General features: G+C 37.0%; 1 protein-coding gene across 1 annotated transcript; it reads right to left on the bottom strand.

The window, feature by feature from the left end:
* Window positions 1-5,903: 5,903 nt before the first annotated feature.
* On the bottom strand, window positions 5,904-8,628 carry LOC147854802 (uncharacterized). The gene is made up of 3 exons (XM_087330990.1): window positions 6,850-8,628; window positions 6,576-6,637; window positions 5,904-5,982 (listed from the first exon to the last, which is right to left on the bottom strand). Exons 1-3 carry the CDS (start codon window positions 8,626-8,628, stop codon window positions 5,904-5,906), a joined length of 1,920 nt encoding a protein of 639 aa, XP_087187116.1.
* Window positions 8,629-13,062: the final 4,434 nt, after the last annotated feature.

Here is a 13,062-nt window from a genome sequence, read left to right as displayed (position 1 = left end):
TGAGTTCCACATGTATAGCTTATAGTGGCAAAAATTTACGGAGTGTTCCAAAGCTTTCTTACACGAAATTTCAGTGGACAATGATTTTATTCTCATGTTTGGGAAGAGTCTAAATTGATTTTCTCTTCCAGACATAACTCCATGTTAATTGTTAATATGGTTATTTGCCATTGATTCAATGTCCCTCTATCTCCAAGTGCTAAAGACTTGGGAGAAGCAATAATGTCATTATACGTATGGATGTCTGTTATTGCATTGCAGCGCGAATTAAGTCGATTTGGCATTGTGTAATTTGCACAAGGGGGATCTTCTTGCATGTACAGATACACTATTCTAGTGCCTATTTTCTTGCGTTATACATTGATGTGTAACCACCCACCATTGTCTTTGTGGTAGATGTTTTCTCTTTGTGTGTTCTTTGTGTACAAACCATGAGGTTAATCCACTACCTCTCTTGTATGCTCCTCTTGCCCAATATCTTCACAAGGTCCTATAATTCTTTGATGACCTTGTCTATTCCAAAGCACGTTGATACACAAATCAATATCATAAGCTTGATGAAGTCTTGGTATGTAGTTGTATGATTATGAAACCATAAATACTTATTTTTTTATGTCAATTTTGTTTTAAATGTCTAATGTAGTTTTTCTTGTAAATGAATTGTTATTTTGGATATTAATATTTCTAGATTTGGATCTCAGTTGATGGATCTTAGTAGGGCATTAAAATAAGCTAGCCTAAGAATCCTCCAAAGCTCCAAATTAGAGCAGAACGCAACGGATTTGCAAGAGGATTAGTTAAAGTCTATCATTTATTGGAGCTTTCCTTTTTTTCCAAAAAAACTCCTTCCATTAGTTATAAAATTTTACAGATTAGAATGCTATATACAAATCCCAAAGGGATGCAATAGTTCCATCTTATATGGTGGCCTACTAACTCAAGAAAGGGAGAGGACAACCATTATAGGATGAAGGTTAATCGTTGTCTTTCGATTCCGTCGGATCTGCCCGTGAGGCCATTGTATTGGCGCTTTAGAGTGGCTACAACGTCACTCCATATTTGCAATAACATTGCTTGATGCAAGCTTTGATTGGAAAAGACCCATTGTTTTCAAAGTATCCCTTGTGCCTTTATCACTAGTGTCATGCCCTCCTCCCAATGTTTGTACTTGTCTATTGGGGTCTCCCATGATAACCAATATACATTCCCCCACTTGATTGTACCTTGCACCTAACATAATTGCAATAGGCGGTCAATCCCCCGCCATATTCGATGGGTCTCTAGGCATTGGAACTATGTATTACTAGCCATTGGAACGTGGTAATTTGCGTGGTGTTGGATCCATATTTTCCGCCAAAACTTAGTAATAATTACATGGGGAACACGATATGTGTGCCAAATCTTTGCAACAGTTGGCTCTCCAGCAGTTCGAGTGGCTAGAATGTGGCATCCCAATCTAGTCATGAATTGGAAGAAACAGATGACTTTGCTTTGTGGACCCGCATAAGGATCACCCATATAGCTTACGTAGCCATGTGTTTTCCATTTACGACCTGTATATGCAAATACTCAAATTGCCATGTACGATGTTCTATTCGAGCTTTCTGATGTATTTTGGAGCCTTTCATCATAAATACATTACATGCTGGTTGAAATAAATGCTTGTTTAAAGATAATGATCTTCTAATTGCACAGGGGTGAAGGCTGAGGAAATGGTTGACCTCATCGTTTTGGCCGTAGTGGTGGTACTAGTATAGATAGCTCTAGTAGACAGATCGCCGACAAAGAGATCAAATCGTGTAAATTTTGACTTAATACTTTGGGATCCTTATAATTGTGAAGGATTCATATATATATATATATAGAGAGAGAGAGAGAGAGAGAGAGAAGCCGATTAAGATTGGCAGAATGTTGCCATAAATTTTGACAAATAGTAACAATAAGAATATCTTGTTGAGAAATTGAGTTTCTTTGTACAAGTCATTTTTGCTTGAAGACATTTATATGGAAAGCTTGAGCATCCTTATAATAATATTGCAAATACATTGGGCACATCAAGTTGTTTTTACAATCAAGTATGGTTAATGAAGTAGCAATCGCCTTTCAGAATGTGGTGTTTGTGAGCATGAGGATCATGTGATGGTATTATTTTCCTCTTGTATTCCTATTTTGGTATTTTCCACATTTTTCAAATTTTTATGAAATTTTAGTGATTTTATGCATTTTGTTATTCATTTAAATCATCTGACAATATAAGTGTGTAATTGATTACTTAATCAAAAGTTCAAAGGATTTACTTTAAGTGCACTCTTTGAAAAATTAAGTGTACTATAATTGCTAAATCATCGGTAATATGTTTTACACCAAAACCAAAACCAAAATCAAACCACAAAACCACGATTTAAATGTTTAACAACTTAACAGTTTGTAAATCTTCAGAACCGTTTGGTTTGAGGTTGATTTGTTTTAAATGGCTCAGTTTCAACGATTTTGAACTAAATGGTTTCATGGTTTGGTTCAGTACAGTTTGGTTTAAGTTCCAACTTTTTCAAGAATTTGGTTTGAGACTCCCAAACCAAACCGTTGTTGATTGCTAGTGATTGGTATAGGAGATATTTCAATACATTTTAGCAATGGTTCTCATCTTGCCATGAAAACTACCCACAAGATCTTTGGGAGGGACATTGTACTTTGTCACTTTCATTGATGATGCCACTAGGAAATTTTGGGTCTATCCAATTAAGGGAATAGGGCACAATGCTTAAGGCTTTACTTCAGACAATGGAGATGTGTATACCTCTCACGAATTTAGTCACTTTTATAAGTCTCTAGAGGCATTTAGAAAGAGTTTATGGCTCCTTACACCCCTATCAAGAATAAAACTATTCAGGATTGTGTTGTCTCTATGCTACATTATGCAAAACTCTCATAATTTTTTGGGAAAAGCTATTTTTAACAACAATTCATGTTAATCTATCACCAAACGCAATCATAAGCCTGAAAGTAGCACGAGAGTTGTCGATCAGCAAGACACTGCACTATGACTCATATGTGCATATTTTGAATAAATTAACGTAGAAACTGGATTATAAATGTAGGAAATGTATTTTTTTTTGTTATGGAATCGATGGGTAGTTTGGATATCGCTGATGGGATACTTAGTCTCATACTATTGTTAGAAGTAGCGATGATGTTTTTAATGAAAGCAAGATGCATAAGCGACCCATTAAGGAGGTAGAAGTGAGAAAAGTGGTATTTAAGGATGTTATACCTTATGTTACCGTAAAACAAGATTTCCACTAATGTTGATCCTCCTACATGTGGTCAACCACTTAAAAATGTTGTTAACCAGGTTGATGATGATGCTTAACATGATGATATTCAGAATGATGATGTTTAGCATGATGTGTTCAAAATGATGTTTCCCATGCACAACCTTATCATGGTATTCAGGCTCAGGAATCCTTGGGGAGATGTACACGTGTCCCCAAACCGCCTAGTAGATTTACGGATTTTGTAATGCTAACAGATGCCAGTTACCTTCTTGTTATCATGAAGCCATATCACTCCATGATCATGCTAAGTGGATGCATGCAATGTAGAGTGAATTGGATAGTATTATTCATAATAGTGCCTTTGCCAAAAGGTAGGAAAACATTGCCATGTAAATGGGTATATAAGTATAAATAGCCAACCGATAGTGCTAAAAATGTTCCACATGATGACTACATTATGCATGAGGTTCACATTCAAGGTTGCTAATAACGACTTTGAGTTATTTCAAATGGATGTACAAACAACTTTTTTGCATGGATATCCAATGAGGAGATCTATATGGAACATCTGAAGGGTTCTGAGGTTCATGGAAAAATGCATTTGGTGTGCAAGCTTAAGAAAAGTTTGTATGGTCTTAAGCAATCTTGTCGAAGTGGTATAAAAAATTTGATGCTTACATTATGTCCCAAGGTTATAATAGGTGCAATGAATACTTGCTTCTACATATAAAGAAATGTCTAGATGGCACATGTGATTTTAACTCTATGTAGATTATATGTTCATTGTTGGTAAAAACAAGGATGAGATGTCTACGCTAAAGAAAATTTTGAGTCAAACATTTGATATGAAAATTTTGGGAAATTCAAAACACTTCCTTGGCATATGTATCAATGATTATAAGAGTAATGGATGTTTTGCTTGTCTCAATCTAAGTATGTAATATGTATCCTAAATATTCATGAAGTTTAATATGGAGAGTGCAAAACATTTGCACACACTTACGAATTGGCAACAGCTAAACTCAAGCCTGAATTGAACCGTTAAAACCATTTTTCAATGGTTTGGCGGTTCAATTTAGGCTTGAGCTTCCTTAACCGGTTTGAGTTTGGTTTGGGATGGCTCAAGCCAAACATAACCGATTTTGGCCAAACCATTTCCAAATCGGTTAAGGCTTTAATCAGCTTGGGTTAACCACTTTGGTTTGGTGAGGGCCAAACTATTTAAGCGGAAACCAACACACTATTATTTGAGTGTCCCAAATCTGATGATGAAAAGGAGTCCATGAGCAAAATTCCTTATCAATCTATTGTTGGTAACCTCATGTACGATATGATAGTGACTAGGCCAAATATTATATAATTTACAATGGGATTTATGAGTAGGTTTTTATCAAATCCTCTTCAGAAACACTAGGAAGCAGTTAAGATGATACTAGGATATCTAAGTGGCACTACAAATAAGTGTCTATGTTTCTATTATTGGATATATCGAATCTGATTATGTTGGTTGTTCTGAGAGTAGAAAGTCTACTTAGAGGTACACTTTTTTAGTTTATGGGAGGTACCATATCTTGGAGATCTTGCCTCCAAGAATGGGTTGCTCTCCCTACTGCAGAAGGAAGGTATGTTGCAACTAGTGAGGCATGGAAGGAAGTTATAGGGAAAGACTAGCCTGTGACATGGGCATACCTCACCTTGTACCCAGATTGTTTTGTGATACTTAAGAGTTAGAGTACCATTGCGCTGGCTAAAAATCTGGTGTATCATGTGAAGACCAAGCACATTGGAGTTTGATACCATTTCATTAGGAAATGCTTAGTTGTGGGTTCCACAAAACTCAATCAATTAATAGGGAGACTACTGTGTGCTATACTGCAATTAGCTAATTGACAAGCTTAATTGCACCTTAGTAAAGAATGAAGTAGCTACTATAACACCTAATTGATTAGCAATGCGATCGATAGGATGATTCATATTGTAACTAGAATGGTTGAGGACGTTATGGAAGAAGAATTGGGTGGCATGATGATAATGAAACAAGTGTTAGATAATCAACAAATTTAAGATTTTCGATTGGACGCAAGAAAACTATTAAAGTTATGCTTTTTAATCCCTCCTCCAAATTGAAAAGACATTTCATTACATTCCAATTAGAATTTCAAATTAGAGGATTTGAACTCCTAACCAGTGGATTAAGTCTGCGCAAGCTAACTAGCTTTTCCATCAGAAACATTTCCTAATTATTATTTAAATGGATCGCACAAATTTTTATGTTAGTTTTAATCTGGTTCTGTGATTAATTTTTGGTGCTGAAGGCAATTGGGTAGAATGATTACTGATCAGTTTTTACCAGGTAGCTGTGAGACGTGAAACCGGATATTGATCTTAGAACCATTATAGTTAAATCAACCCAAGGTTGACATTATTCTCAACATCATCGTCATAAAATAACATGTAACGACAACTGCTACTTGTAAATTCTGCAGTACAACCGTTTATTGTAATCAGTACAGAATCAATGAAAAGAATTGTATATGATTTGACAGAGATTAACATCTATCGGCACACACATATATCATTGAGGTGTCGATCATTCTATTATTTAAATTTGTAGTTAAATCAAATGATTTAATCTGAGTCTGTTGCACCTTGCCCTCGCATAGTATTGATGTGATTACGGAGCCCGGGACGTCCATACGCATCCAGCCTGTATAATCAGAAAATTTTGATTAAAAAAACTTCAGTTTAGTAGACATAGATCAATAAATTTAGTCTCCAAATTTATCGGATTTAAATTTAACTCATCTAAACATCTGATGAATAATAAACACTGTATAATTCGGATATTATAATGAAATCAAGATTACTGATTACAAAACTTGATGTATGGGAGACTGCACATAATAGATTAGACAAAAAATTGAACAAGAAGTTAGAACAAATCATTCGAGGAAATTGGCCAGGAAGTTATACAAAATCATTAAACGAAATTGATCAGGAAGTTAGACAAAATCATTAGAGGAAATGGATCGAGAAGTTAAACAAAGCCGTTAGAGAAATTGGAGCAATAGCTAGACAAACTCAACTAGACGAAATAAAACAAGAAAATAGACAAAATGGAGCAAGAAGCTATACAGATTTTGATTATAATGGAATCATTCAGTAACTTTGAGAAGAAGATGTTATTGATTCGTTAATTAAGGTCGGATTCACTGGTTCCATTCGAGAGACATTCAGACTTATCATGGAAGTAACGTCACAAGAACTAGCAGGAAATTCGTTAGCTGCAGTCGTAACTACAGATAGTATGGAGAATCAGATGATTTAAGATGGAGAAAGACGGATACCACATGATCAATAATCTGACAGCTTAATTTTTGCAGGGAATCAGATAAATTTAAAGAAACGGGAGATGCTGTCTTAAATATCTACATAAATTCTGTTGCATACTCACTCAGAGAAGGATGAAGTAAGATTTACGGATAAAAAATGTTCATTATCCTATCGATGAACTAGGGTGTACTAATATGGAGAAATCCAGCTTAATTGAAGCAACAACGAGCTACTTACGTACCAGTTTCTCGATGAAGTGTGGAGTCACATCTGAACAGTCTGCTATGCGAGAGAGGGGCCATGGAACGCCATGCTCGTTCTGTGCGAGAGCAGAAGAAAGCTCCAAGATGAACGCACGCACAGCATCCGAAAGCTCCATCGCTTCTCTCAGAACACCACGATGGTGGACCTCATGGTTACTCGTAATAAGATTTACGTCCTTCATGATATTACATGATTTAATAAACATCGCATTGCCCCTCTCATGGTGATTCTTAGAATCGACGTTGTCCAAATTACCAGTGGTGGACATATCGGAATTCATACAATAATTACCAGAGAAGCGAAGCTTCATGAGCTCCAAGCGAGCTAGATTCAACTCATCATTCATCCAGGAGCGATGATTCTCGATTCTCTGTGCAGCTTCACGCACACTCACCACAGCTTCCACGGCCTTACCGAGCAACTGCACCAATCTATTTCCTAAGCTTTGTTCCTTCATATTATGCAAAAGAGTAGAAGATTCTAAAATACTGTTGCTATTTATAACCAGACTTTCACCCCCTGATGAATTAGCCATGACTGCACATAAGCTTCTCGTGCATAAGAGGGCTAGGTCACTATCAGTGGTCATTACGTCTTGAACCAGACGATTAGACCTATTGTCACCTGCACGAAGATGATCGGTCGAATATGGAGTACCATCATCATTATAATTACCTCTGATTGCAGATGTAATTACATCACTACAGGGCGTGTAGCTAGATTTGGAGCAAGTAGCAGGAGAACGCTCAGAATTACAAATTATTCTGCTTTTCTCATTATTGGAGGCTGAATGATCACATGCTGCTGTTGAATGTGTCCTAGTTGGCGTTGATAAACTATTTATACGTTGATCTGCACCAGCATGATTTAAGCGATGCTTAAGCTTTAAAAGTTCTTGCTTGTATTCTCTGACGTAGTGCTTCAAGATGCCTCCTAATGTTTCCTGAATCTCTTCTGTGAAAGCTTGGAATCCGCTTGTCTGCCACAACAGGAGCGACTCATACTCACGATCAAAGAGGAGCTTGAGAACAGAGGGAGAAGTTTCGGAGGGAGGAGTTGCAGACGGATCAACGGGGTTAAGAATAGTGGCCCGAAGAGGACGAGGTCGAGCAGGAAGAGTTTCAGATCCAGGATTTCCAACATTATAGCTAACCCTTTTCTTGATTCCACGACATCCAGACGAAACTAAGGATGTCATAAGTCCCAATTCCTCTCTCAATTTAATGCTATTTTGTTCGTTATGGCCGAGGTTTAAGGCCGAACATTCATGGCCAGTCTTATCACCTACAAATTCTTTCTCCTGCTGTATATTAACTTCTTGCAGTATCGCCTGCTGCATTAGAACCCGATTCTGTTTATGTAATTTGAGTTCATTTGGTGCAGAAGTTAGCTGTAATGGCGAGCCTTCAGCTGTACCTAATTCGAAGGTCGGGGATCGTTTGCGCCTGCAGTGTTTGGTAGAGGCTGAAACAGTACGAGAATTTATTAATGGCCACCTTAATATAGTATTATTCATGAAACCTAATGAAGGAACTCTCTGACCAGGAATTGTGTGATCGATTGGCTTGCTCTCCACTATCTGTTGCGCTGTATTATCTCCATCAGTAGGACTGTCATGACCTTCCATTATTTTCATAGATTCCTGCTCTTTTACTTCTCCTTCACCAGCTGCAGCTAATTGCAGCAGATCTTCTGCGGCAGCAACAGTAGCGCTACAATATTCGTGTGCACCTACCTGATTATAATAAGTAGACATAGCGGAAGGAATCCTTGCGTTCCTGAAGTTACTAATGCTGATCAGCTATGGCGTATATAAGATATTATTTTGCAACTTCAGCTGACACTAATTTAACTGCAGAAGAAGAAGCTACTTATACGGATATATAAAAACCATGGAACTTTGTGCTCGAACTTTCCACAGCTAAGCAGCCGTGGCTTCTGCGTCTTTCTTTTACGTTCTGCTGCTTCTTTGCGTTCTTTGGATCGGAAAGAAGATCGCAGTTTTTGGCGTTATCAGTCGAGGGAAGTTCTGCGATGGAATCCTGGAAACAGAAAAGAAGAAGAAGAAGAAGGAAGAAGGAAGAAGAAGCTAATTACGATGGATCAGTAGCGCGTTGATCAGAAGCCCCGCCATAGCTGGCCTTCACGTTCCTTGCTTCTTTCTTCTTCTGCTTCTTCTTCTTCTTCTTCTTCTTCTTCTTCTGCTGCTGCTGCTATGTATGGCGCCAGCTGGCACTTTCTTCTTTGCAAGGAAATTTGTGACAGTATATCAGCGCTAATCACGTGCAGTTGGCATGATTATGACGAGGTGATTAGGCGCTAATCACATGCTGATCCCGCGATTAAGAGCAGGTGATTAAACGTTAATCACCTTCGGAATCTTCTAACCAAACGATGCTTTTGATTCCGTAATGATGGCATGACGCCAGCAAGGCCGCGCAATGACGTCATCGCAGGTGGGGTGGCGATCGGTCCCACCACTGCGCATAATGCTAGAAAATAAAAATAATAAACAAATTAGAAAATTAATTTAAACACCCGAATATAAATAATATCAGGGAAGGATTTATTTACTGAAAAACAAAAAGAAATAATAGAGAAATACATAATAAGTATGTAATCATCATCACTTTAGCAATGCATGCATGCACACGTACGTACATACATATACACACACACACATACATACATACATACATACATACTAGATACATACATACATACAAACATATACACACACACATACATACATACCGACGTGTCTATTAGCTACCAAAATTCAAATCACACATACATACATATATATACATGTGCTTGTACATAAAATGTTGTTGCCCAATGTTCTATAATCATCATCACTGTTATTAATACGCATATTAGTAGCTTCTTGCCATACAAATGTCATAATACATACATATATACATGTGTGTGTGTGTGTGTGTATACATATAGGCAAATCTATAATGAATGTCACCATGATGAATGGTAGGTACCATCACCACCACCATCCCAAGTGTCCACTAGACCCACCTTGGAATCAAAGTAGTGCTCTTATCAATCTAGCTTACTATGCTCAAGGCATCAAACCACCCTTACTAGGCCACCATCCAACTACTTCTGGTCAGGTAAGGCGTCCTCTACATACATGTGTGTGTGTGTGTGTGTGTGTGTGTACATATAGGCAAATCTATAATGAATGTCACCATGATGAATGGTAGGTACCATCCCAAGTGTCCATTAGACCCACCTTGGAATCAAAGTAGTGCTCTTATCTATCTTGCTCACGATGCTCAAGGCATCAAACCACCCTTACGAGGCTGCCAGCCAACTGCTTTTGGTCAGGTAAGGCGTCCTCTCCATGTTATATATAATTGTCTCATTGACACCCTTGGTTCAAGAGCTTATAAAACATACATGTATACATTTTGCTTTTTCTTTGCCTACTTATTATGCCTTATGTATTCATCTCCTTTTTACACAAGTCTAAGATTGGATCCATGGAATATGTGTTTTAGGTATAAGTTTATAACCATTTCTATGATATCACAACATGTAATGTTTCTTTGTGGTGTCCATTACCACATTACTACAACTTCCACATTGTTAATTGAGTAGTATCCTCTCATTTAATATCCATGCCTCTTGGATGTTTGTTTTACACATGAGGTGTGTATGATAATAATGGAGGCATAGCCTTTTACGTACTATTTCATGGCATGGATCGTCATCATAGGGCATCATTTCATATTGATATGCAAACATAAATCATATGGAAAACTTTTACCTAAACATTTGCCCGAGGTCTTGGCTCAAGATACCTCATTGCCCTCCTTGCACAGAAAACATTCAAAGTCATTGTCATAAACATTCAAAGTCATTGTCATGTTAAGACATAGTTGGATCTTAAGACAAAGGTGGGTGATGTATATCATAGAGTTCATCTCAAGATGGTCCAAAGGTAATTTTGCAAAAATTTTCCATAGAACCCTAAATACATAAAATATTGTGTGGCGGGAGAAGCATAATATTGAATAACAAATACAAAAAAATCTCTATTTATATACAATAAGTACAAGATTGGTTTTGAATGCATTAGCCAAATTTAGCATTGAATGAGAAAGGCTTTGTGATACTATAACTTTTCTACATGTACTACCCCTAGCTTTGCACAAACATTATCACTAACGCAAAACTTAATTACCTCTAGTGAAGAATGGTGGAAAACCTCAATTTGAATAGCTTCCAGTTGATAGTAGTCTAACAAGGATGATGACCTATGTATAAGAAGAATATTGTTATGAATATTGAGAATCGACTAGGTAGGCAATGTGCATATAGAGTTAAACTCACATAGATGTCTTTGTCTAAATACAAACTTTCTATTACGTATGAGTGTAGCTCACAATGGTAGTCCTCGTGTGCGCTCACACCTAATTGGAGCTTACATGGAATCCGATCTCTAAACTTAGTTTACACATATAATTGTCACAACAATTAAGTGTAAGAGAAAGTTCAAATAGGGTAGATATTTTGTGTTTTCTCTTATTGGCGAGGCAGTTGACAATAGTGGGGATATTCCTTTTTTGTCAATTGACTTATCATTTAATATTATCTACCTTCCTAAATTCAAGTTAGTGTTCGATAATCTTAAAGTCACTAGCATATATGTCAAGACTAAGTACGTCTTAACCTGCCAGCAAAAAGTATTCTTCTAGTTAATTGGATTGCCCTACTTCCTCTTTCCTAAATACATTATATCTTACTCCTCTACAGTTTCCCACATTGACACCTCATCAAACCATATGATTTTTATGTCAACACTAAGTACAATCTTCACCTACCAGCAAATAATATTCTTCTAGTCGGCATTACTAGTCAATCGGGTTACCCTACTTTCCCCTTTCCTAAATACATTATGGCCAACTCATATACAGTCTCCCACATTGACACCTCATCGACCCCTATGATTGGGTTGGCACAATAGCTACCCTCGTTTGGAAAGCTATCACAAAATGTGCACTCTAAAAATAACAACTTGGGTTGAGGTGGATCATTAACTACATCTAACAAATACTAGAGTGTGTTGTTTGGGAATAATAGAGTTTGCAAGGTAGCATAATGTATCGAATTGTTGACAACAAACTTCACAAAATGCAAGTCAACCCAAGTATCTATTTAGTGGTAAATTAATAATGAAGGTACTACAAACATCTAATATACTACTAAATCATCACTCTATAGATGATAGTTTATAGGAAATTTTAAGTAGTTTATTAATTGTTTTGAAAACTTAAGGATAAATTTTAGGTTACAATGTTTCCTTATGGGAATGCAAGTTTTGGATAAAACTTAAATGCTAGTAAATAGAGAAAGATGGTGTGCATGTTTAGTAAATTTGTTATGACAATGCACATGAACCAAGCCATCAAGAAGGAAACACAAGAAAGATTATGGACCAATGCCATTTCAAAGCAAGAATGAATCTAAAACCAAGCAAGGAGGGGAAAAGGAAGGGCTAAAGCCTAAAACCTAGCATAACCAAAGCCTAAAGGAAGCCCAATGCACAAGGAAGACCATTAGAGGAGGCATAAGGGGAAGCTCATCAAGCACAAGCAATTGAGATAGATATCTTTTTAGCATCCCACAAGATACTAATGGTGATCTTTGGTATGGGGCCTAGCCCATGGCAAGGATCAAACTTGAGAAAGCCAATAAGATGTGCCAAGACACTCCCAAGACAAAAAGAAATAGGGTGGACATGGTACCATGGTTTATGCTCATAGTGCCACCTGATCTTCCCATGAGAATTGGTGAGCAAGATTGATCAAGCAAAGAGAAGACAAGAAAACGCTTTCAAAATACAATGTGGAGATTGCATTTGGATACACAAGCAAAGAAAAGTGCACAATTGTGCAAAACCTTCTTGTTTTATGTTAAAAACTCTTTCTGACTTTTATTCCATCTAATAAAGACCAATTATTGTATGATTACTTTGAAGATACCCTACACATCATTATAATTGAAAACAAAGGAGAAACTTTGGTTGTTCACACCTCGAGGAAGGTGTGGCAATTATCCAATGTCTTATACAAAAACTCATCACAATTGTGTAACTTAGTGCAAATTCTCCCTATTGTGGTTGCTTCATCCTTGTCTTAACATGATGACAAATCTAGGCATGATAACATTC

The sequence above is a fragment of the Azolla caroliniana genome, unplaced genomic scaffold, assembly GCF_043228905.1.
Source record: "Azolla caroliniana isolate FFs.n. ecotype wild unplaced genomic scaffold, voAzoCaro1.0.p SCAF_15, whole genome shotgun sequence".
Classification (NCBI taxonomy): Eukaryota; Viridiplantae; Streptophyta; class Polypodiopsida; order Salviniales; family Salviniaceae; genus Azolla; species Azolla caroliniana.
Note: the sequence above shows the minus strand (reverse complement) of the source record. Positions and strands in the feature narration are given on the sequence as shown.

Bases quoted from the DNA above. Each gene is read 5' to 3' on its own strand.
- LOC147854802 (XM_087330990.1), bottom strand. From the start codon at position 8,628: ATGTCTACTTATTATAATCAGGTAGGTGCACACGAATATTGTAGCGCT. The intron at 6,638-6,849 runs GTACGTAAGTAG...TTAAGCTGTCAG, and splicing joins CACACTTCATCGAGAAACTG to ATTATTGATCATGTGGTATC. The intron at 5,983-6,575 runs GTAGTTACGACT...CTGATTATACAG, and splicing joins TCTGATTCTCCATACTATCT to GCTGGATGCGTATGGACGTC.